This window comes from Phalangium opilio, unplaced genomic scaffold, assembly GCF_054372755.1.
Source record: "Phalangium opilio isolate 3A_F unplaced genomic scaffold, DU_Popi_V2 ptg000070l_1, whole genome shotgun sequence".
Classification (NCBI taxonomy): Eukaryota; Metazoa; Arthropoda; class Arachnida; order Opiliones; family Phalangiidae; genus Phalangium; species Phalangium opilio.
The window spans coordinates 14,964,917-14,991,023 of NW_028324182.1; the positions used below are offsets into that span (position 1 = coordinate 14,964,917).

Genomic DNA, 26,107 nt, shown 5'->3' on the forward strand with positions numbered 1-26,107 from the left:
ATCTAATAAAACTCGCCCCCATCCAACCAATCCAATTGCTTTTTCCTCTCAGGAATTTTGGCTGCGGCCGTTTCCGGTCGTTCCCTTTCCCTCTTGGGCGAAGGTTGGACCGCTGGTTCACTAGGGCCTACGCCCAACCAGTCCATTCCGCTTGTAGCTGGACGTTCTCGTTTAGGGCTATCTTTAGCCGGACCGGGACCTGAGCCCAAACCCAACCAATCCAGTCCACCAGAAGAGGATGCTTTTCCAGCAGATGCGTTCCTTTTTGGGCTCTGTTTCGCAACTGGTTCATCCAACGTGAATGAAGGTTGGTAATCATTTTTGTCTAACGCTGCTCTGAGATCAGGGACAAAACATTTAACTTATTTAAAAAATTAGTATCTGGTATATCATGGCTACTCTAAAGGTAGACGCACGGCGAGGGGGGGGCGGACATAAAGGTCAAGTCGCTTAGGTCGTGTAGTTCTATATTACTTACCTGCGTCTTCTCGGTTGTTCCGCGGCAGAAGTTGATAGTTTAAAACCCCCAGAATTCTCTTCTAATTAATTAATTAAATAAATATATATATAAAATTATTTTAATGCGATGAGAATTTAATTAAGTGATAAATAATTACCGTTTTTCTTGTATTTATCACTCAAAACAAATTCCTTTTCGGCGGCTGGGGTCTGTTTCTCATTGTTTTTATTAACACCTTCATCACCACCACCGAACAATGAACTCATAAAGGATGATTTATCGGTAATGGAGCGTGTTTTTTCTGGGGAAACATTCTTATTGGTTGGTCCCCCTTTTCTTATCGGTTCATCAAAGCCCAAACCACCCAAAATATCATCGGCCCCAAAATCGAGATCCGTTGTTGGTTTTCGCCTCATTTTAACGGGACTAACTTTTTCTGGACCTTATAAGAAAAGATACGTTTATTTGCGTAGTTCCTGCCTGGCATGATAATAATCTAAGAAAAGATGTCCGGGTAGATAGAAGTAATAAAAGGAAAGGCGGGAAGAAGGATATGTTGTATATAAAAAAAAACACTGAGGTTTAACAGTGGTTATTGTTTCTAAAATCCGGAATATTATATATGCTACAGAACTTGGGTCAACTGTTTACTTTTAACAATAGTTTCCTTCTTAGCGGGCACTTTTTTGTTTGATACTTTTAAATCATCTTCATCGTCCGATAATAATCCAGCTAATGGATCATCTTCGTCATACTCTAAATTTAAAAGTATGATTAAGTTAATTTCAAGTTTAAGCGAGTGCCAGGAGACTAAAGTAAATTGCCAAAGTGAATTTGGGTAACATAGAATAGAATGTATTTATTATTTTCTTATAAGGTCTTTTTCCAACCTTGAAAAGTTACCACAAAAATTTTGCGCGACTTTCCTCATAATTTGCGAGTCTACGTACATTCAATTGAAATTCGGGGGTTTATATTTGCTGACCAATTTAAGCGTGGGAAACTCAATAAATCGTGAAAATCAAAAAAGCATCCAAATTAGTTTGGTTAACAGTGCGGAATAGACAATATAAGAATAATTGCGATGCGCTTAATGTTATTTTTTTTTTATTAATCTCGCAATAAAAATCAAATACAAATGTGCTCATTTTATTATTAACAACGTGTACAATCGTGAAACAAAGTGGTTACAAACAAAAAACGGAACAGATATAATTTCGTGATTATAAGTTTATAACAAATGAGGGTCATTGCATTTTACCGGCAGTGGATTTGTTATTTTGGAAGTTGGCCCGTTTTGTATCGGTGGCTTTCCTGTTGGTTTTATTTTTGGAAACGTCTCCGATACCGAATAGATCTTCATCCAAATCATCCAGGTCGTCTGGTAGATCGATATCACTGTCCATTGTACCTTTTTATTAAGGTGTCTACCCAATATAACACGTCAGACTTTGGACCTGAAAACAGACGCCATTGTACAGCTGTACTTGGTGTTGAATTTTTGTTTTGTTTGGAAGTTATGTCACTCTAAAAAACATAACGGGATCTGTTTTCTAGACATAGGATTAGGAAATAGGCCTAGAGATGTCGCGACCTAGCTGGGTTTCTGTCCATTAATTGCTAATGACTTTAACACCATTTGTACCTTGTAATTAGTTATTTCAAATTAGAAATAACATAATTTCAGTTAAAATATAGTTAATAGTTTATAAAAGATAGTGCTATATTTTTTTATCCCAATCTTGTAGCGACTTACACATTTTAAATTTAAGAAAAATGTTATGCGTGTTAGATGGCGGCCCCGTTTGATGTTTTGGATTAATACTGTAAAGGTTATTTACTGACTCACCGCGACGTTTGATTTAGTTCTATTACCTAATTTAAGAGTTTCTGTTAACTTTTTCACGAGCTTTTAATGAAGTTAGCTTTTCTTTTGATAAAATGGTGATACTAGTACAATCCGTAATTAACATTTCTGTAGGTTTTCTCGGCATAATTAGATCTTTAGCTATTAGATTACTGCGGTAAACAACGCCAAAAATTTAACGGATTGTCACCGAACGATCTCTTGTCCAAAGTGTAGTAGTACTTCATCTGTTAAAAACAATTTGGCGTCTGAAGGAAAGATTACAGACACGAGAAATATCTGAAAAAAGGTTTTTAGTTGAAACTTGAAATACTAACCAATATCATATTTTCCAAACAACAATATCCATAGTTTCTTGAACCCGCAGTCCCAGTTATAAGTTTAATTTCTTTCTTGGGTTTAACGTTTTCAAGAGAGAGAAAAAACTTTCTATCTAAAGTAGGGTAGAGTTGAGTTTGAAAGGGACCGTGATTATTCCTTAACCACTATTATTATTAGTAATGCGAAGGAGGATTTTTCACGGTTTTATTAGTTTTGGCCAAAATAAAAAAGTCGTCACATTTTAAAAGAAATAGAATTAGGGAAGGCAAGGCAGCAGGCCCTAGATAGAAGATTTCTTTTTCATCCCAAATGACTGTGAAAAGTAAATCGTTACGCGACGATTCTCATCGTTATTACCAACTTTTTTACCAATAAAGCGAATCGGACGGTTTTTAGTTGCACCGGTCTACTAGTTTTCTGACAACTCCTACGAAGAAATATCCAAGAATATTTTTCCCTAACTCCACGGATCTTTTGTTTTCAAGGTCTCCCCGTCTTTTAAATATAATTTTTTAGGACAACACGCCATAGAAATGTACCTTTAATTAGGAATAGTTCCCGTACAAACTTCCAAATTTCTAAACGTTATCTTTTTTTCTTTCTTAAAACTTAATGTAACTAGGTTAAGCCTACTTTTTAGGCCTAAAAATAGATACGTTAATTGCCGTTATAGTCGTAAGTCTTAAACAGGGTTGTTGTGTACACTTTTTAGGCTTAAATGATGCCTATTTGAAAAGTAGGCTTAGCAATGTGTAGTCCTTTTAGGGCTAAAATAGTTTAAACTCAAGGAGATTGATAGCTTAAATGATTCAAAAATAGGCTTAGCTCGGATACGGTATGGAGTTTTCGTAGGGTTATGTCTACTTTTGTTTTAGGCTTAAATTATTCAAAAGTAGGCTTAAGTTGGTTTAAAACTTTTAGGCTTAAGTTGGTTTAAAACTTTTAGGCTTAAGTTGGTTTAAAACTTTTAGGCCTATATTATTTAGCAAAAATACAATATAGGGTTCTCGTATTTATCCTTATATTATGGGGGAACTAAACGCCAGCACGAAAAATATAAAAACCTCTGCATGTTAAACACCACTATCGTACAGATATTTCTTATTGTTATCTCGTTAAAAAAATAAAATATTAGCTTTTCCATGAACTGAGGGAAAAGAGGCGGATATCGAAGTTTCCGGCTGAATGTCTAGCTGTATTTCCTTCCCCATCCCCCTCCCCTTCAATCCTCTTTACACTAAAATTCGTCATAAAAAATATATTTTTGGCTTATATCCACTCGAGTATGTTACTTTAGCTATTGTTTCAATAGAGTTCAATGTCTGGTCGAATGAACCTTTTTTTTGGCGTTATTTGTCGTCTTTGGACCATAGAAAAACGACCTGAAATTCATACCAAGAAGGATGTTGGCACTGTTTGTTTTCGTGCGAAAACAATATTCCCACAAGAAAATAAAATGGACGTACTTTAAGTTTAATAAAACATTTAAATAAACTTGCGTTTTCATATTTTTAGGCCTTGGCTAAATGCAGGAAGCCACATTACTACCTTCGATATATTTTCAAAATTTTAGGTCTAAATTTATTCATTATGTTTGAATTTATCTGTGAAATATTTCAATATTAAAGAATTATTGAACTATTTTTTCTGCCTCTTTTTTTTTCTCCATCGCGGTTTAAATTTTAAAGGGACCTCTCTAGCTTTGATTCACCCCGCTGCCCAGCGATTGGTTGAAGAGAGATCACGTGGCAGTTTTTCCTGTCTGGCGTTCCGGCGGGAGATCATTTTGCGCCAGTAGACGCGTTTCCGTGGTGACCGCTGGGTTTTCGCTTCACTTTCTCCCGTGCCGTTTTGCGTGTTTTCGCGGGAATCATTGGTTTGACAAGTAAACCGAAATATCCGTCGGATTTCTCCTATAAATCGGTCGATTGAACCGGTAAGTTGTAAATTTTTAAAATATTATTTCCTTGATGAAAAATCTACCGCGTAAGTGAACTGCCTTTGAAAATTATTGAACGGTGATATGTAGCTATGGCGCGGGGAGAACCCGTAGACATGACGGCGAGGCTTCCTTAGGCCTAACATCAAAGCCTACTGTCATTTTTGAAAGCCGCCGCGCTTTCGCGTTGATTTTTATTGTTTTAGGGTTGAAAATATGTCTCTAGGACGGAAATTTCTTAATAAAATCGTGAGAATATTGTATATTTTCATGGTGAATTGAATTCAAAAGCTTTCATCTAATTAGAGGAAGTAATTTGTATGTTTTTGAGGAAATATTCATGAGCAAAGTAATTTATTTAGGTCGATATTTATCGTAAATATGACAGTATATAATACGCAAACTCATTGAGTGATAATTTCGTTTTGCTAAGCCTAATTCCATAAATTAATTGATTGTCATTTTAGACAGTTACGTGTTAGTAAAGTTATTAGAGGTATTAAGTATCCCCTTTACGCTTATTAGGCCTAATTAGGCCAAAACCAAAAAGGTTTTTCTTTTTGTTGGAGTTAAGCCTAATTAGTCCATAGGGGCTGATAATGGCAACGACGTCAAGTTTAGGCCTAATCGTTTATCTAAAACAATAGCCCCGTTATACCTGCCCCTTTTTAGAGAAGGAAGTCGACCCCGTTAATAACACAAAAAAGGTCAAACCCGTTATTAATCAAAATAAATTAAAAATTCAAGAAGACAAGTTAAACTCGATTTGATCTTTTGTATGTCTCGAATCTATTCGTGACATGGCCTTCCCATCCTGCAGTAGTATGCTTACGACCATAAATAACCAATTTGTAAGAAAGAAACCCCCTCTGAACATCAAAGACATCCATTCAATAGTGATTTATTTGAATCATAAATTGGAAAACATTTCTTTTTATACGATGTAAGGGATATTTTTCTACCCCATTGAAATTTTCTAGTAGTATTTATATCTGCTTTTTGAAGCAATTGAATTCCGTTATTGGTTTTTAGGGTTTTTATTTCGCTTTTAGATAGTGTTTGAACCATTTCAACTCCATTTGGTGGTAAAACGTCAGGTTGTACTTGAACTCTCTGTACAGTGTGATAATATATTGACATCTGTCAAAAATAACTGTGAAGACGCAAGTGATACACCCTGTATAATTTAAAGAAAACCCAAATTTGCATATCCCTTTCGCACTTTGAGCGATTTAACATACCGGTACGTTATTTTATGTAGTTCAAGTTCAGACGGGAGAATTCCACACGTAGCCAAACTGAATATCTTGTATTTTAAATCTCGTTGAATTAACCCAAAATCTATGGTTGTTACTAACTGTAAACTCCGATTGAATTGATGATATTTGAACATCCATAAGAAAAGTCTATTTTTGTTACGCATCCTTTAGCATGGGGGTCATTTACGAAGCTCCTTTTCCCTGCCCATGCTTCCCCATCCATCCATCCTCTCTCGCAGTATCCTTCTCATCAAAGATACTATGAAGACGTTCAATTCTCCCTGTAATATGTAATACACTAATACACAACCCAACTTTGATACGTACACGTCTTGTTCCAATAGCCTGCTACCACCAGGGTCTCTCCTCCCTGCTACCATGAACTTTCTGGTGACGTCACACCCTCCTATCTCTTACCAGAATTCAGGCTTCAGCTCAGGCCACACAATTTCGACTACCAATATTCACGTCACGTCCCGGTAGCTCCTCCCCTCTCAGTAGTACCTAATTATTCTTTTAGTAAAGAGAATTTTCACGTGAGGTTTAAATTACTTCATAAGTGCTCTATCTTAATCCCCCTCCCTTCCAAAAATCTGGTGTGTCATCTTGTATTCCCGCTTTAAAAACCAGGGCACGTTAAAGAAGAATTTTTTTGACGTTTTTTTTCTTCTTAACAAACTGAAGGCCAGGGATGGACCAGGGGGAGGGGGGGTGTAATTTTTTTTTCAAGGGTGGAGGAGATACAACTGAAATTATTAAAGTACGTCTCAAAATTCTTTCCTCCTCCCCATCGTATTTTTAGAGGATGGTTATCCTCGTTATTATTGTTAAAGAGTGAGTACCCAAGACCTAGATTGAAAGACAGTAGACTACTACTGCTTCTTCCCCTATCGTGTGGTTTCTTATTTAGCCAATTTCGGTTTCGCGCTCGAGACTCGGAGATGATTTGTTTGCTTCTTTAGGATGAGGTTTTAGTTGGTAGCTCTAGAAAAGTTTTGGGGTTGTTTAGTTTTTCGCGCTTTAATTTCTCGCGTGCTTTTGGAACCCCTCCCCTAATTTAAATACGCATCATTGGTCACCCCCCCCCTCTTTCCCCCCTCTAACTCTAGTTTCATCCTAAAGTTACGTGCGGTTTTGAATTTAACGGGAGAATTTTTAGTAGGAAAGCCACAATTTGAAATTATAAACTGGGTATAAAACTCTCGGGCGATATTCGAGAACTTGTCATAGTTGGGCTGGTACCCAACCAAGATAGTTCCAAGTTTTATTATTTCGAGTTATTTTAGGCTCTTTTCTCAAGTTTCAAATATAAATTTATTGGAATATCGGAGCGTATTTAGTTAAAGTTTAGTCATCGCAGTAAAATTTGATACTTTATCTCTATCTCTCAAGTATCAATTCGTCAGTTGTTGTGTTTTGTGATTATTGTTTTTGTGGAAGTTTGTTATCTATCAACTATCATGCCTCCAGTTTTGTCTTCGATGAATTATAGGATGTTTTTGGGTATGTCTTTGGTCGCTTTGTACTTGTTCTAATCAAATTTATACGAAGTTTAGCTTGTGAATTTCAGTTGAAAGTATTGAGTTGTTTTTATTTTGTAAAATTTGGGATTTGTAGTAACGTGACGGCGTCGTAGTTTTAACTTTAATGTTCGCATAGTCATTTAATGTTACTAATTAAAATGATATTAAATGTTAGGTTTAAACGGACAATATTTTGATAATCAATAATGTTCAAAAATACTTAAAAGTTTAAAACTAAACACATGAACTTTCCAAAAATAACGTTAAGGAATTGTGATTCCAATTTTGTTATCTAAAGTCAGGGAAGCGGCTAACGTAGTCCCGTTATCACCCTCTTAAATCTTGATGGGTTTTAAATTGGGTGTTCGTTTCTATTTTTGGAGTGCTACAATCATAGTTACGTAGTAGGAGTCGGGAACTATGTATATAATTCGGGCCTTTTTCTTATTGTCTAATAGAGGGTAGTCCATTCGAGATGAGTGTGGCCATGATGAACGGTGGTACTAATGGTAGCGTGGGTGAAGAAGGTCTGCAATGGAGCGTTGGACTCCTCAATGCCCAGTTTAAGTACTTGACCGCCGAGACCTTCGGGTTTAAGGTCAACGCTAATGGTACCGCGCTTAAGAAAAAACAAATGTGGGCACTCGAACCCTTTGGCGAAGATGAAGCCGTTTGCCTAAAGAGCCACTTGGATAAATACTTGGCTGTTGATTCCTTCGGTAATTCAGATGACCAGTCAACGTTTCCTTCAGTTGTTTTAACATTTTTGGGCTCCGTTTATGACTATTTTAAGGTAACGTTACTTGCGAGGCCGATGAGAAGGATGCCACTTGCAAGTTTTATATCGTGGTTTCTGAGGATAGCACTGGCCGATGGGGTTTTAAGAACGCGGCAAGAGGGTACTATTTAGGTGCTAGCAATGATAAGTTAAGTTGCTCGGCCAAGGCACCGTCATCTTCCGAGCTGTGGACGGTACATTTAGCAGCCAGACCCCAAGTTAACATCAGATCTGTTGGTCGTAGGAGATACGCCAGACTTAGTTCGGAACAAGATGAAATCCAGGTAAGAGTTTTATTTCTCCTTTTTATTTAGTTGTTTCAGGTATGGCTGGAGGTCCAAGGCTTACGAATACTTAGGTCTTAAAATCGTTTCCGGTTTATTCTAAACTTCAGGTTGACGCCAATACACCCTGGGGCGAAGACACTCTCTTTACCCTTGAATTCCACGATGGTAAATACGCCATTCACACCGGAAACAACAAGTACTTGCACGGCGATGGTAAACTGGTAGACAAAAGGGAATCGGACTGTCTGTTTACCTTGGAATTCCATTCTGGATACTTGGCCCTCCGCGACAAGCACAGCCGATACTTGGCCCCTATTGGTAGCAAAGCCGTTCTTCGTACACGTTCCCAATCCGTCACCAAAGACGAACTCTTCTCATTGGAAGATTCGGTACCCCAAGCCGCTTTCGTCGCCTTCAACGGCAAATACGTCTCCGTCAAACAGGGTAAGTCCTACCAAACTTTTTTATACAATTCTATCTCGTGTTAAAATTAGGCTTAGCTATAAAACAATGAAGGGTCATTGTGCGTTTTAAATGTGTGAAACGTGTAAGGCTAGAGATGATTGATTAGATTCGTGATGTGTCACTATGAAATTTGATGAACATAACGTCACTGCACTGCTTATTAATACTTGTAAGCCTATATATAAGCTAACTTGTAACTTATGTCGCGTCATCGGATCACTTTAGTGTATAGCCAGGGTCTGGCCCCGTCTAGCTCGTAGTCTATCGCCTCTTGATATAGATACTTTATTTGGATATATCTTGATCCCCTGCAAAGATGTCTTCGATCCCTCAGGAGGCCTAAAAAACGGTCTAACTCATAAATAGGCCATCGGGCGTGGTCTACTACCATGGTCCCTTATATACGCGTCTTTCCCCCGACGCAAATCCTACAAATCTGTTTTTCATCGCCTGAAATGTTTACGTAAAATCCGTCTCAGTCGCCCCCTTAGAAAATAGTACTGTGGAATGGAAGGTTCGTCACAAACAACCGGAAGTCAACACTTATTCGAAATTCGAAGACCTTATCTTCAATTCCTTTGTACTATTTTCTATGATGCGTTAGATATTATCATGGAGGAGAGTAGTGATATGGAGTAGTTATATTAATGCCTATAATATAGCCCTTGTATTCCCCACGCCGGCAACGAAATATTCCCAGCATCCTCTGGGTCGTAGGGTACAAAAATGTCGACAATGCACCCTGTGTCTTAAAAACAGAAGCTACTTCATGAGGAATAGTCTCAATTTTTAAATGGCGCTTACTTAACAATCCCTCTAGAACTCTTAGACTTCCCTTGCCGCACATGGCCCACCTACGTTACTACACCCATCTCACCTCTCTTCTCTAAGATATTACTGTCCAAAAAAAAAAAAAAATCTCCCAAGATTGACCCGGCGTTTGACTGAAAGATATGTGAGAAATATCTCTTCCGTTTTGGTTGGTGTTTGAATGGGCGTAGACTAATACCATACCATATCATACCGTACCATCCATAATTCCTTTCGTAGGAGGCCGTGAATTTATATATGTGATTTTTTTTGCTTACATAACAATCTCTACCTTGTCTGGTATGAGAAGCAGAAAAACATATTTGAGGACACTGAACTTGGGGAGTCTATAACGGGAAAGGTGTTTTTACCTTTTCGCGAAAAGATTTTTTTCTTTTTCATTATGTATTTTTTATCGCGGATGGTATATCTTTACGAAAAACCTATTCTTCTTAGCTCTCTCTCTCCATCTGTTATATTATTTATTCTGGTTTCTTTTTTTTTGTTCTTAAGACATTGATAATAAGATATTGTTCACTAAAGCGTGTCGGGTCTTTTTTGTCCTTTCGAACAAAGCTTTTGGTAAAGAATTTTTTTTTCTAAGGATAAATTTTGTGTATGCAAGGACTGTATGCAATACTGTCAATGATACCGCGACATTCAATCTTAATTCTCTTAAAAACGACTTATCACTCTTGAGATTACGGGTTACTCGGAATTATTTTAGCACTCTCAAGTAGTGAATGCCCCCTCGAATAAAAGTACTTGGGCCTATGGGGCAGTTCGATTCTTTTCATGGGGAACTTAGGCAGGCAACTTGTAAAATATTTTATGGGTTATATAGCGTAATTTCTAGCAGTCAACATGCAGGTTTAATGTAAGCATTACAAAGCCTCTCTTAGTGAAAGTCCAGAGCTTCATCTTTATTGCTAATGAAATTTTTGGGTGTTTTTAACTGTTTTTTGATACATCCCTTCCTGACTATTGCATTAAGGGTTTTTTTTTTAATATTATTGTGAAAGAGACAACCCTGGACACGCCGTATTTCCGTCCAAGCGTAACCCCTACTTTCATTTATATGTATATAAAAAAAAAACGAAAGGGGTAAATGAACGAAGGCCGTCGTGTATCAAACTAACCCGGGTATATATATTGCGATCGCTGAACCGCTCCAATGAAAGAAAAAGCTTTAGATTCGCCATTCCCGGATGGAATTCAATCTTGAAGTCGTCGGGTTAGAAGTCGACTGTAGCACTTTATCTGTTCATACAGGGTGTTTGTGAAAAGTCCATCAATAATGAAAGGGCGTATTTATTGGGCCATTTTGAGTCGAAAATGTTCTATGACATTTAGCCGTCCGAGCCACGGTTTTCGAGTTATGATTTGAATATTTTAGGGATGACCCCTTCATTAAATTAGCGCTGTCTTTCAATTTCTAAATTAAATTTAAGGGGTCATCCGTAAATTACTCCAATCATAACTTGAAAACAGTGGCCCGGACGGAAAAATGTCATAGAACATTTTCGACTCAAAATGGCCCAATAAATACGCCCTTTCATTATTGATGGACCTTTCACAAACACCCTGTATAGCGTACATGGAAAATAGTCTATGGAATAGTAGATCAAGGGTAAAATTATTTACACTTTTCATACACTTAACATTTTATGCAATTTTAAGTAGGCTAGAAGTTGTAAGTTCTGAAGCGAAGTAAAAACTTCAAAGTTCAAATACTTTAAATGTATGGACCTCCTTGAGGTCATGAACTCGTTCAGTAATGTTGTGTATGAGGTGTTTGCTCTGTAGTATAGGGTTTAATAATTAATTTTACGACGTGTACTACCTCCCATTTTTAATTAGAAACTCCCCGATTATCTATACCTACTTCCCCTTAGGGTAATTAGAAGGAAAATTCATTAATCTTAGACTAATTTTACTACTCGCTTTTGGTTAAAAGATTTTTTTTCTTATTTCTTAGGAGGTTTTTTTCTGAGAGTTTTTAAGTTTTTAGGGGTTATGGTTTGAGGGTATATGCCTTTTTTCGTTTGATTTGACTGATTACGAACTAGTTTTTTACGTCTTTTCAAAATATTCGAAGTTATTTCGGGTTTTTTTCTTTTTCGTGGGGAAATATACTGGGAACTGATACTGGGAACTGAAAGATACGTAATCGCTTCGTCATAAAGTTCTAATTTGGATTTCGTGAAAAATTGACAAGTTCAATTATCGGCGTGATCTTATCGAAGAGGAATTTAATGGGAAGCTGAATATGCTAAGAAACTTCAGTTAATTATGGGTATTTCTTTCCTGAATTGTAATCTTTTAATCTTTAAATAGAACCCAGTTTTAAGGTTTTCAACAACCTATAGTAAAAATAATTAAGGAAATAATTAGCACGGTAGTATTTAATCGAAAAGATTATTTAATTCTCAAGAAAATGTCACGTCTGAGTCTTCTTTATCGCATTCTTTATTAGCTTCTTCTATACAGGGAAATTAATAGTGATACCAAGGTTTAAGGCGCTGATTTTGCGTATATAGTCGCTCACTGCAGCGCTAAGGGAGCCCAAATTGATTCGCTTACGACAGCATTTTTGCTAGGATAGTATTTTCCAATATAGTTGTAGCCTTGACAGTGAAAGTCGTCGTCGTCGGTGACGAGGTTTCCTCCTCGCCTTTCTCGACTCAGAGAATTTCGTTGTAGAAAACCCTCTGACGTGTTTTTCTTCTTCTCCTTTTTGCTCCCAAAAATCGATACGTCTGTGCCGCAGTGAGCGAGTGGTGTGAGGTCGTTTGCCTCCGTGTCTTTCTTTTCCCTCGAATCCCTTTTCGATTATTTATTTTTCTCGGACCCCGACAAGAAATCTGGGATTATTTCTCACAGCTGATGCTGATTCTCTTCCAGATTTTGTAGGAATTTTGTGGACTAACCCGGACTTAGTTTTTTTATAGTATTTCAAGTTCGATTGCCAAATTTTGTTGTTATTTTGATGTCTTATTGTCTAGACGGTTTTCATCAAGTGTTAGCGTAAGTTTATAAGATAACGTTCCATAAGTTTGTCACTGGTTACAAACTGGAGCTTGTCATGAAGTGGAAGAGCTAGGTCATAGATTCGAGGTAGAGCGAAGACGCCTGGTAAGGCGCTGTCAATGGCTTAGTACAGACTAAATAGGACTTAGATGGACTGCAAAATTAACCACCGAGTGAGGGACTTCAATTCTCACTTGTCGTACTCGAACTAGCTCTGAGTCTCTAGAATTACGAAGTATAGGTAGTAATACTTATGGATGGAACATATCTTATAAACTTATGGTGTTAGACAATAATGTTGTCTCGCCTAAACCCATTTACGGTGAATTTGCGTGAAGGAGGTTAGATTTTGATTGTTTTTGGGATGAACCAGGATTATACATAGCGGCATACCTGTTTTTGAAAGTATTTGAATGAATACCCTGAGGGTTCAAGGGCTATTTGGCAGTTTGTGGAATTCAGTTCGATTCAGTAATTATGATTCAGTTTCAAACCTGAATGATCCGAGAGATGATTCTCGAGCCAACTTTAATGCGCACGCGCTGTCTGTCTATAAAAGAATTTCAGAAATCTTGACGAAATATTTCCCGGCTCGTGCCCCTAACCAGAATTTCAAGAAATTACGAAAAAATAAATATCGTATAAAGATTAGAAAGTTTTTAACAGCAAAAACAAATGTTAATAGGCTTAGTAATTTTATCACAATTTTTCAGAAGGAAAGTTTAGAATTATTTCCAGGATTTAAGGAACATTATTATAATAATAAACTAGAGACCTAGATTAAGCAATTGTCTCGGCGGATTTTGAATCCGTTCACACCATAACGAATGAACAATGAAAAGAAAGAAAGAAAGAGCATACTGACTTTCTAATAGTTGAGAATGTACTATGTAGAAACTGTAATTCAGCTTTGTCAATATTTTATCATTTCAAACAATCTCTCTCTCCTCTCCCCACTTATTCTTTTGAAATGTTCATTTTTGTTGCTGATCACGTGGTTTTTAGTAGATATAACTCTTTTATGAAATTCTCCACGCGATTTGGTATTTGCCCTAATTTTAAAGACGAATTAACTTAGGCCTAACCAGGATGAAAATTAGTTTAAATTGTTATAACAACTTTCTCAGGTCATAAACCTCTCTCTCTAGATTTTTTCAAACAGTAAGCCTTTGTTTTTGAATATTGAAATTTCCCGCGCGCTTTTTATCAATTGATACCACGTGATTTAGATTAATTACTGTATATTTTTGGAAAATTTCAAAAGGGGTTAAAGAAGATTTAATTAACGCATATTCAGACGTGTAAGACTAAGATCTATACGTAATCTCTGATGGATGTTTTGCCTTAGGTAATTTATGACGTATGATGAGGTCAAAAAATGGGCGTGTTTTTAATACTAAAACCACGAAATTCATCCATCCGACCCTGCATGGTAATAATATAAATCACCATTATACATATTATTCTTTCACAACACGTTATAGCATTAGCAAAGTCGGTCCAAAACACCATGCACCAACAACAAAATAACATAACGGGGCTTTTCTTTCTTTTACTTTTTTTCAACCCTAAAGTTTACTGAGAATTAAAGGCGTATGGAATGCAATTTAAAACTAGTTCGAATAACACCTTTTCCACCTTTAGATAAGGGAAAAATCTTAGGATGAAAAATATATTATATTACCGGACTTTAAAAATATATAAAAAAAAGAAAAAATGACCGCCAACGCCTGCCTCCGTTTACTAGGAAATATATACGTGACTGGAAAACACGGAAAAGCTTGCACTAAAAAAAGGTTATCGCGTTCATAGTTATATATTTTTTCGGAAAACTCCGTGCAAGCGTCCAAAATAGCCGTATATATTGTAATTGTATACACAGGGGTGTTCTTATATAAGTTGTGTATAAATCGCTTTGGTAACGTGAAAACGGTTTATGGTGTCTATTAACTTCTTCCTTCGCCTTGGTTTCTCCTGGAAAGTCATGGGTTTTTCTTATATAAATTTTCACTGAATTTCGTGGTATTAACTTTTCTTTAATATGCTCTATCTAGTTCGCTGTAATTTTCGTTTATCAAATGTGTTTGGCTTACTCGCTCAGTTGGGATTGAGTATAATATGAACTAGTGTTCGGTATCGTAATTACTTACCCAGAATCCTCTTGGATGGAGAGGTTCATTGGCTTCTCTCTCTTTATATGTATATATAGGGGCTATTTTTGTACTGTTTTTGATTATATAATGTGATTATTCAACTTGGTAACACTGTATTCACTCACCACCAGCTTATCAAAGTAACAAAGTATAGCTATAATCGTAATCCTTTATATATCTTGTTGTACAGAGTACAGTACTTAAGAATACGGTCAAATTGCGTTTTCGTGGCGTGGTTATGGGATTTTCTAAGTTCTTTCATAAACAGACTAAAAATTAGATTTGATTTACTTTTATTGTAGTGGTATTGATTGATTCCATTTCTCTATGAAAAATAATCGTGTCAACAGGATTATCGATTTTGAAAATATTGGAAAAACAAATTTGAAACCTTATATTGAACTAAATTTAAAGAATTATTTTTGTTATGATAAATGATTTCAAAATTTTTATTTATTCATTTTTATTTTTTCTAACACAAACTTCCAATATTTTCATTTAGAGAATGAGTCACTATTCTAGCGTTAAAACAAGTTTTCTTTCTTTAAATTTTAATATATTAAGGTTGAAATTGACATAAGGGCAAACGTGTATTTATAATAAACGCTATATTTTAGAGTATTTAGACATTTCCGTGCCACTATAAACAAATCGAACCGGATTCTGTTATTATCAATTTAGATCTTTTTTATTTTTATGCTAAAATTAATGTTTTCAAACATGTCATGATTCGTACATGTTTTTCCGCCTTGCATCTAGCAGTATATACCTTTAAATATTAATTTCCGTTTTATCTTTACGCCTAAGGACTTTCTTTAGTTTTTAAAAGAACGTTCTAGCGCTAATTACAATCATTTTCCAAAAAGACTGTCTAGGTCTACTTATCTATCATTCTTTAATCTTTTTAATTCTTAAATATTTTCCCTTCGGACAAGAGCCCGTTAATTTTTGGTCTATTGTACACAGACCCCCCTTATCTTCATTCTAAAAAAAACCTTAATTTTTCGTAAAACAAAGGTATGGCTAATAATTTGGAAAAGAAATTTCAACTTTTGAAGGTAAAAAAAAAAAAATTGTGAAAAATCATCCAGGCGAAACGTTAATGTTACGAATTGTACATATCTATGTATATATATATATATAAATTTTCGTGTATGTAGCATTGCATGTGATGCGATCACGTGGCTACGTATTTTTCAATGGTATACAGCTAACGAACGTTATTTAGGCGTTTAATAAGGCGTAACATCGGCGTAAATGACTTAAACACGCAATTTTTAAATAGCATTAACTGCTAGGCCTAGAAAACAGCTGTACATAATTTTAATGATACATTATAGGAATGCATACAACTTATAGGAAACATTGTGCTGCCCCATATATCCCAAGTTAAAGTCTACGTTCTAAAAAGATGTAATATATTTAATTTATTTTAAAAAAAAAATGTTTACATAATGAAACGATGCCCTATCGAATTAAGCAAACATCATTTTTGATCCCTCATTGCATACATAACATTAATATAGTGAGATATTTTTTTTTTTAAATCTCCTCCCTTCCACTCTCGTATCCGGTCGTAAATTAGTCCCTATTTCTATTCTAGATCCCGAGAGCTTTAACGTATCTCTTTACTCGCGAATTAAAAGAAAGGTTAATTTGGAAAAGTTATGCACCGACGTGATGTCGCCTATAGACGTTTTCGATTCAACAGCGCCAGGAAACGTTGATTTTTTTTTTTTTTTTAATTATTAAATTTAGGTTGACCTTGATATACTAGAAAGCTAACGATCCCCTTACGTGTCGAGAGATTGCACTGTGAAAGACTATAGCGGTTCAGTTTAAATCAGTACTCGATAAACTAGCTAGCAGAAAACACTGCTCTGGGACTCCACTTAAGTGTTTGAAGACTATCTATACACTGTATAAGATCCATGCTTGAATTAGCACCACATTATAGAAGATTATCCCCCATTAAAGAACCAATTCCATCTAAGGTCACGTGACGCCTGACTTCCGGTGCGTGAATAGTTCTCTCTCCCATGGTCTTAGGGCGTTAAATAGTAACATTCGAGTCCGAGTTAGTGTTGCTACTAAAAAAAAAAGGACAACAAAACAATTTCCTATTTTTCCTTCCTTCATCAACCTTGAGTTTGCCAGGGAGGGATGGGTGTAACCTTTTTTATCAGGACACGCTTTGGCTTTTCAGTTATCCTGCCTGCCGATGACATCTTGAGCTCGCAGCTCATTTCCGTTAAAATTGCCTGAATGTGTCTCTGTGTGTCCTCGATTTTTTTCTATTCTAATTTAATTGCTAGCTTACTGTATCCTCGCCGTGTGTGTTTGTTGCCCCATATTTATTTTGACAGCGTATCTAATTTAGGGATCGCTTCTGCCGCCTTACACCTAGTTATTAGGGGACTCAAAATTGGAATCCTGTTAATTGTTTGAAAGGAGTTGTTTTTATTTTTTTTTTTTTTAGAGAGAGAGAGGATAAATTTAAAAATGAAGGTTGACGTTTAACAGTTTTTGAATTGTTTAGTTTATTGTTTGTTATCTGGTGTGATTGGTTGAGCCGCTGATAGAAACAATTAATATTCTGGTTGCGTCAATAATTAACTGTTAATTGGGGGTGCTAATTTTAAAACGTTCGCTAGACGTTCACGTTCACGTTGGCGTTAGAAACGGCAAAAACCTTTAGTGAAAACTAGGTATTTCAACCCTAGGTTTACTCGTTGACACAATGCAAAGATAACTTCGGGTTGGGCGAGGATAAGTCGATAGCTACGTCAATGTCAATATGCTTCAAATACATTAGGTGTGACGTCAGGGGTGACGTATTCCGCATCTCCTCCCCTTTAGTTCAAGCAGAAAGGTTCGTTAAGGCAAGTTAATGACTCCAAGTATATCTGAAATCTATGTACTCCTTGTTACAAAGCGAGCTATTTTAAACCTATTAAAAGGGCGTAGGGTAGGTCTAATTTTTTTTCATCCCAATGGAATTTTAAGGCGTGCGTGTTGCCGTACGTATCTTGTTGCACCAAAACGTGGTTGAATGTATGTTATAGCTAGAGTTATAACCCATAATCTGCATGGGCTAGGAAATGTTTTCACGGTCGACGTACGCCCGCGAAATACCCGGCGTCGATTAAGAAACTTCCCCTTGCCTTTTTGGGGCCCCTTCTTTTTAAAGCATGGCTATTTTATAGGGCGAGTTGTCTTTTCCGGCCTCTCTCTCTCTCCTAGGGCCGACCCTTAGTTATACCTCCTTTTGGAAAACGTGAGTCACCCACGTCATCCTCTTCCAGAGTCCCAGATCTACTGACACTCAGTGTTATTTCCCTATTGGTGTTTAATACAGGCCAAGTTGGGAGCTGTCATTACTCTAAATCTCAATTCTGGTCTGGTACCAATATATTGTCGAACGGAAAGGAATTCACTCACTCCTCTTCCGTATCCCAGCTTTTCTATTTCCGCCCCTAATCTTCCTCTCCCTCTCTCTTGATAACCACGCGCTGCTTGAACTTTTTTTAAACTAAATGGCAATCAAACTAATTTGTTTAACGTTAAGTAGTTTTCAAACTACTAATGTTAAAGTACATTTATTCCAACTTCTCTTAAAGATACCTGAACTTAAGCTACTTAAAATGAAAATAGACATTTTGGCCTACAAATGACGTTGTTGTTATCATTAGACCGTCAAATATACCCTATATTTTAATTAATTAGAACATATATTATACACATAACTGACTTTTAAAAATCTTAATCCGCATATATTTCCTGATTTTGATTATTTAAAGCGATATATTAATTTTAGGGCATGTTTATCTATGCATAGAGTGGGCTACTGTATTTTTTCTTTAATTAAAAATAACGACACACGCGTAATGGATCATTTGACATTCCGATAATAAGAAATATTTAATTTTTTATTATTTATTATTATTTCCTCAATGCATCTTTGGCGACCGGATAAACGTTAGGGATTGAAAAATTCCTAACACACTTTTCTTTCAAATCGATTAATGAAAACGTGAGATGAATACTAATTAGGTAGATATTTTAGGTATTTTATAGTAAAGGTGGAAAGAGAGAGAGACTAGGGTCTAAAGTGCCTAATGTTTTATAACGGTGATGTCATATCTGACCTCACCCTATTGCTAACCACCTGGTTTCTATCAAACCAAGGCTACTGGAAATATTTTCACCTGGTGCCTAATGGGTTAGTTATGTCATTAATTTATACAGGTGACGCTTAGAATGACGATACGTCGCCTTACAGTCGCTGGGTTACTTAGGTTCCAAGCCCATTTCATTAGAAACTTTCATACTATAGCTGATACATGAGGTAATGATCAAGTATTCCACGTGTCGCCTATATAATAATTTCCCTGTTGATTATGCGCTCTTAAATTATGGTAAAAATATGCAATAAAGGGTTAAACCAGGGGGCTGGCTAGCCTTGAGACTGATGACGAGTTTACTGACCGTATAGCTCTAATCTTGATTCGGGAAACAATGGTAAAGATGATTCAGACGGTTTAGGAAATTGATATGGTTACTTTAGAGGCGGAGGTTTTCACGCTCATTTTCATACGAGAATTTTATTTTTTCCCTGAATTTAATCAGGTTCAAATTTAGAATTATTCTTATTCTAACAGGTACTGAATTGAAAGTTAATCCCTATTTAGAATGCGATAGTTTTAAAATAATAATAATTTTAAGTTGCTGAAATAAATATGACCCTTAAAGTTTAAAAATCTTTAGTTTAAGATAAGATGAAAGCGATTATTATGAATATACTAAACGCTCCATTGAACATGATGAGCTTCATCTTCCTACGTGTCTCGTGCTGTAAAACTATGCGTGTACATCAAGAAGTGATATCTAGTATATTAGGGAGAAGGTATAAATTCGCCACATTTATAATCTAGCTTTATCTCCAGTCCAAACGTAGGTCCAGAGTTAATCCCCGTCGTCTCTAAATTACAACCAGCATCTTATTGGTTCTTGAAAACTCACGTCAGCGCGACGCGAATGAGTTCGAAAATTACGTATTTTCCGACTGAGGAGAGGCAGCGAAATAGCCCGGCCTCCTTTTACGTCCCCCCTTGTATTTTGAAAGGGGGACGGGGACTATGGCGCGCGAATACTAAGGCATCTTAAACCTTTTCCCTAATAAACTAGATATCACTTCTTGGTTATACGTTATGGGGCCTCCGGGATGCGTTCTTTCATCCCTGGATTTTGATCTTCAGTGTAAGTTTCGAAGATTAAAAGCGTGGACGGATTATTTTCAATGTAAATTAATCTAGGGTTAATTCTTCCATCCATATCCCTATTGTTATTGTAAGCCGTTAAGCTCGACGGCGCCTATCTTTAAAATGATTGGCTCCTCATTCGTGTTTACTTGGGAAAATTAATTGGAAGCGTAATTTTAATCTTTTTGTAAGTGGTCTGACTGAAATGAAGTAGGTTTCAAGGTCGCGTCTGTACGGCGTAATTAATAACGTTTTGAGTAATTGCTGCGGTTTTCCAGCCTCGATTTACTTTAATTGGTAATTGCCCTAGAATTAATTTAACATTTAAAGATAAGATGTAATTATTAAATTTTCTCAGAAATTAATGGGGAAGATTAAAAGATGTTTTAGTTTAAATTATATTTATGCCATGGCAGTTAGTGTAAATTTTGCGATGATTCTTATATTGTACAACGTATGAACTGCCGTTAACCAATTTTAACAACGTATATATTTGCCAGTTAAAATATTAAGCTCAACGATTTTAATATATCACTCGAGAGGGGAAGGGACCATTCACCGTGATTCTTTGACCTGAAATATGAACCATTTCCATTGAACCCTAAGAGCAGTAACCGATTCCATCAACTTCAAGTTCAACTTCTTCATCCCCTTCCACTCTCTTTTTCCGCTCAATTTTCATCCCAAAGAAATGCGATTTTATTTCACTCTCTTATGTGTAAGGATTCGAATTCAATTTTTCTTCTTAACCCCTCCTCCTCCCGAAGTCCTTATTTATTTCCTTTGAAATATCAGTCGTGCAAAGAAAATAATGTGTTAAAATAAAAAAGTGTGTGAGCAAGGAACTTTGGATGAAACAGATTTTAATCCATTTTTCTTTCAAATAGAAAAGGTCGTGAGAAGTTGATGACCTCAAACTTAAAAATAAAAAAGTCTGTAGAAATGTTAATCAGCCAGGATCTAGAATTCTAGATATGCTATATTGAAATTCATCTTTAGATTAAGTATAGTTTAGCATTGGAAATCATGTTTTTCTATCATGAATTTTACTCTTTCTAAGAGTCGATTCTAATCTAGTCGTCTTTAGACACATTATCAACTGGAGTTAATTTAAATTCTTACTGGAATATTTATAGTTATAAAGATTGAATCCATTTTAAACAAAGTATTCTTTAAGGCACTAAATATGACTCATTATTCATCTTAAAATGAAGTTTATTCATCGTATTTATTTTCCATATTTTTCCCTTCTCATCTTTTGAGATTGTAATATTATTCAATCAGATGTTAATCTAATTCGTGAACGTCTGTTTTCACGGTTAAGTTTTTTATATATTATTATAGTATATTTTAAAGTTTCTTAGAACTAAGAGTTCAAAGAAATGATTTATATATTTTCTTTGAAATTATAAGGCAACATGTACATTATAGGGGTACTATAATATTTTCGCAATCTCTATACGAAATGAATTTTTCGTGAAACAACTTTTAATAATTTTTTAATATAAATCTATGCCCTGTCTTTGTTTTCATTATTGTTGTTTTTCAGATTAAATTGTAAATATACCCCTATACATATAATTCACTAACCTAGATTACCTTACATGTATGTGTGTTTATTTACAAACTATATTTCACTCACTCGGCTTCACATGACGTATTATTTTTTTTTCTAGAAATATTTCCTTTTATGTATGTTTGTACTTATTTATGTAAAACGAGGGGCCAGTCACTTAGTACACGAGTTGGTTTTTCTTTCCCTAATGATTAAGTGTACTCCGTTATCGATGTACATGCAGAGACTTTGAAGAGCCCCTCGATTAAAAATTGGTTATGCTAAGGAAGGAAGTTTGTATAATTTTAAACAACAGAAAATCAAAATATTTTCACGCCAAAGGGGAGGGGAGAAGGAGGGGGGGTAGTTTTAATCAAACTTGATTTCTTTCGATTTCAAACTCGATAAATTTTGAATCGTGGCATCCTTGACCGTGATTGGCGTTGAAGCAAATCTTTAAGTCGATGTATGTCTATTCATATAGCTCCATTTTTGTTGTCTGTGTTCTTTTAAATAGAAACGTTTTTCGCTGAGCTAAATCCTTTCATCTATTAAACTTCAAAGACTGGCGAAAAAATAGGTTAATCGTTTATAAGTTACTTACTTGCCCCTTCGCCAAAAAGGATTCCAAATTAGGAATAAAACTCTCTCACGCGATTTTCTTTTGTTTCTTTCAATTCAACGCTTAGGTATAAGCTTAACCGTTTTGTTTATGTAGTGGATTGAAAGAACTCTATTGTTTTCCTTTTATAGATAGATGGGTATTTGGATTACATGTGCCGTATCCTACCTTTTATAGGTGGGCTAATCAATCACGCGAACCGGAATTTTCTAAACCGTTAAAGTTTTACGCTTCACAGAATAACCAGAAGATTAGTACTTTGAAAATATGCGATGATAAATTAGCATAAAGTTTTAGGAATTTTAAAATTATTCGTATTTTGATTTTTGAGTCGTCGAAATTAGCTTCAAAAGTTTTTGTGTTGAGAGATTTAATCGAGTCTTCACACTCCAGAACCAGAAGTTACTTTAAAATGAAGCTTTTTTTCTTTAATCTTTAATTACTCTAGCTTTAATTAATTTATAATCAAGTCATACGCTTAAGACATTTGAACTCCTTTCATTTAAATTGACAGAGTTCTAACGTTTCAAAGTTTGACTTAAGTTAAGTCTAACCCAACATTTTATTATTTATCTTAATAGGAGTAGACGTAACTGCCAATCAAGATGAAATCTCCGACCACGAGACATTTCAATTGGAATGGGACAAGACCACGAAACGTTGGCACATTCGTACCATGCAGGACAAATACTGGACACTAGAAAGCAGTGCTGGAATCCAAGCTAACGCCGATAAAGGGTAAGCATTTTACTCTGTTTTATTTTATGGATAGCGTTTTGTAAAATTCACTCGCACAATGAATGACATGCGCACGTCAAACCTCGTAATCAATTCACTTTCAAGAAGGGTCCCTAAACATAAGTGTTTGGGTACACGCGTCCCAGCCTTTTTTTAAGCCCCAAAGTCCCATGATTATTGCAGACTGTCTGAACTCGTGACCTTGAACCTGATGGGGGATTTTCAGAATGGAAGAGGTTGACGTCCTCTTCTCCGAAAATCGTTCCTCTGGATCAAAATGGTTGCCATAGCAACCCCGTTACTACTCAGAAGTAGAGATGAGGAGAGAGAGAGAGGTAGAAAGCTAAGCCTAATATCGATCCCATTGTTCCCTTCTCTCATCCATGGTGCAACGGGGAGATACGGGAATCGCCTCACCCTCTCTTTCTGAATCCCATAGTCAAAACCTGGGCCTGTATGTTGTACTACCTACTCCTAAATGAAAATTCTTACTAGCGGGTTAGGGTGGACTATATTTTTCAAATAGATGCTCCGCTTCCATTTGCCGCGTTCTTTATTGCCTAAAGCTATGCGAGAGGAAATAATATAACACAACCTAGGTTCCTACGGGGAAGGTATAGACCAACGGTAAAAATGGTTCAATTATTGATTCAGTGTCGGTGTTCACCGTTACCTCCGTTTAAAGTTAGGTAGGCCACTGTAGGGGGTCCCTAATTTATGGAAATGCCGTCGTTTCAAGTCCAAATGGAATGATAGTTTGTGACACATGGGAATTAGTCAGTAGTACTTGAGAGTCTATATGTGGGACAGAATTGTGTCTTAAGGTTTGACTACAGTGGCAACCGATGCTGGAGGTTTTTGACTTTTGAATTGGGGTTCTGAAATATCTCTATTAGTAATGTTGGTACTTGAAGTATTCTAGTATCTTATATTATTTATATGTCCTTTGATTTTAGAGTATTAACGTTGCTGTTTTGTGGTTTCTTGTAATTGATAGGACGTCCAATAGTTTGTTCGATTTGGTGTGGCAATCCGATGGTAGTGTGGCTTTCATCGCCAACAATGGCAAGTACGTCGCGGCTAAGAAGAGCGGGCATCTTTTCGCCAACAGCGATCGCATGGAGGATATGGAAAAGTTTTACTTTTACTTGATCAATCGACCAACATTGGTTCTCAAGTGCGAACAAGGTTTCGTCGGGTACAAGAGCACTTCTTCGCCCAAGCTCGAGTGCAACAAAGCCGCCTATGAGACAATTCAAGTTGAAAGAGACGATAAGGGTGTCTGCTTTTTCAAAGGTAAATATTTCAACCCGTGTGTTTAAAGTTTTCAACCCAAAAATAGTAGGAATTTGTACAGCTAGACACTTAAAGCGTGCTTTTGTGGACTATCAGATTTGAACACAATGGTACCTTGGTCGGGGTATATATAGACTAGTGGCGGTTGAGAGGGGTGTAGACTGTGTATCCCTCCCTCTGGGAGCGCTCTGTAAGGGGGAGACTGTACGCGCCCTGTGGGAGGGGGGATGACACTGAGCTAAGAGGTAGAAGAGTATGACGTTGGCTTACGTAGTATTGAGAGGAACCTTATTGAGCTTCCTTTAAAAAATAGTTCATAAACATTAGATAAACCCAGGGTCAAGACACACACCACCCTAGACGCGCGTTTTTTAGTGACTTATATAATAAGTAGCTCAGTGTCTGGGTTTCGACAGACAGACTGTTGTCTGGTCCTTTTGTTAACTTTCTGGAGTATAATTCCGGTTGGGTATCATTGTATGATCGCGTGTAGGAACAAATAACAAGTATTGGAACGTCTGCGAAGATGGCACGATCTCCGTTGATTCCGATACGAGGCAGGGTTTCATGATTGAACTACGAGAACCTTCGAAATTGTGCATCAAAACGCAACACGGAAACTACGTTGTTGCCGAGAAAAATGGAGTCTTCAAAGTCAACAGCGCCGCTGCTAGCAGCGCTACGCAATGGGAATATTAGAGAGAAACCACATTTTTTCTTTTTATATATCCATTATACCTTTTATTTAAAACTATAACGAATACAAAGAAATATGAACCATCCTCTTTACCAAAATCTCTTCCGTCTTTAAGAGTTCTACCAAAAAATTTAAGAAATACAAAAGCAACTGCATGGAAATGAAATCGAACGATTGTGAATTAATGTTTCCCTTACCTTTTGCCATCATGTCTTATTCTTCTTTTACTCGATATTAGTTTTAATATCGCTTTTTCTTTTAGTATTTGAACGACAAAACAACTATTATACTTTTAGTATGCATAATACGTTAAGTCTAATTCCAATGAGCATTTACAATTTTATATAGTAATTAACAACTATGAGATATATTAAAGAACTTTGCGTGCCATTTGCAACTATATAAAAAAAATAACCGAATCTCTTACGCGCTCTTATTGCAATCTCGAACCTCGCGATTTGAAATTTAAAGGGTGCCGGCGCCATTTTGTTTTATTAATTATTATAAAGATTAAAATGACAATAAAGTATTTCCCATTTTCTTTATAAATGTGTTGTATTAAATACTTATTATTGTGGATTAAACCTTTAAAAAAAAAATACACGCAAAATTTGAATAAAATTTTGTACCTATAACTATCAAACTTTTTCAGCGATGTTTAGTTAAAGGGCTCCTTCGGACCCTTAGACAGATCATGGCCCCGCGGATTTCCGAGCCCCCCTACCTAACCAGAGGGAGGGAGTGAAAGAAGGGGGATATTAACAAGGAGGGAACTACTTAGGGGTCGGAAATCGGTCGGGCAAAGTGTTGAGGAAGATCGTCTATGAAGAGGGGATGGAAATCCGCGGGGCCATGTGTCTAAGGGTCCGAAGGAGCCCTTTTTAACTCTTACTCGAACAAAAATAGACGAAAACAATTAAGGCACTGCCAAATGAACATATTTAGTATTAATTATAGTGTTTTACAGTTTTACACAGGAAACAAAATTAGCTTCGTATAGTTCCGTATTTGGCTCAATAACATTTTATAATAACAATTTGTAAATG

The 26,107-nt window shown here is 36.2% G+C and overlaps 2 protein-coding genes and 1 long non-coding RNA gene across 4 annotated transcripts; 1 reads left to right on the forward strand and 2 right to left on the reverse strand.

The window, feature by feature from the left end:
* Positions 1-2: 2 nt before the first annotated feature.
* On the reverse strand, positions 3-982 carry LOC149661933 (uncharacterized). Its single transcript, XM_089843499.1, has 3 exons — positions 618-982; positions 479-539; positions 3-336 (listed from the first exon to the last, which is right to left on the reverse strand). Exons 1-3 carry the CDS (start codon positions 874-876, stop codon positions 3-5), a joined length of 654 nt encoding a protein of 217 aa, XP_089699625.1. The 5' UTR covers positions 877-982.
* Positions 983-1,590: 608 nt separating this feature from the next.
* On the reverse strand, positions 1,591-2,511 carry LOC149661934 (uncharacterized). The gene is made up of 2 exons (XR_016369015.1): positions 2,217-2,511; positions 1,591-1,917 (listed from the first exon to the last, which is right to left on the reverse strand). It is a non-coding gene; the product is annotated as an uncharacterized LOC149661934 (long non-coding RNA).
* A 1,912-nt stretch (positions 2,512-4,423) lies between these two features.
* Positions 4,424-25,610, forward strand: sn (fascin domain-containing protein singed). 2 transcript variants are annotated; one of them, XM_089843497.1, is made up of 7 exons: positions 4,424-4,584; positions 7,828-8,088; positions 8,163-8,431; positions 8,542-8,878; positions 22,912-23,068; positions 24,066-24,364; positions 24,858-25,610. In XM_089843497.1, the coding sequence occupies exons 2-7, from the start codon at positions 7,845-7,847 to the stop codon at positions 25,061-25,063; spliced, it is 1,512 nt and encodes a 503-aa protein (XP_089699623.1). In that variant the 5' UTR covers positions 4,424-4,584; positions 7,828-7,844; the 3' UTR covers positions 25,064-25,610. The 2 variants fall into 2 exon arrangements, with proteins under 2 accessions (XP_089699623.1, XP_089699622.1); XM_089843496.1 differs by lacking the exon at positions 4,424-4,584 and adding an exon at positions 7,222-7,349.
* The last annotated feature ends 497 nt before the right edge of the window (positions 25,611-26,107 follow it).

Bases quoted from the DNA above. Each gene is read 5' to 3' on its own strand.
- LOC149661933 (XM_089843499.1), bottom strand. From the start codon at position 876: ATGAGGCGAAAACCAACAACGGATCTCGATTTTGGGGCCGATGATATT. The intron at 540-617 runs GTAATTATTTAT...TTAATTAATTAG, and splicing joins TGATAAATACAAGAAAAACG to AAGAGAATTCTGGGGGTTTT. The intron at 337-478 runs GTAAGTAATATA...CCCTGATCTCAG, and splicing joins GAACAACCGAGAAGACGCAG to AGCAGCGTTAGACAAAAATG.
- sn (XM_089843496.1), top strand. From the start codon at position 7,307: ATGCCTCCAGTTTTGTCTTCGATGAATTATAGGATGTTTTTGG. The intron at 8,432-8,541 runs GTAAGAGTTTTA...TCTAAACTTCAG, and splicing joins CGGAACAAGATGAAATCCAG to GTTGACGCCAATACACCCTG. The intron at 23,069-24,065 runs GTAAGCATTTTA...TGTAATTGATAG, and splicing joins CAAGCTAACGCCGATAAAGG to GACGTCCAATAGTTTGTTCG.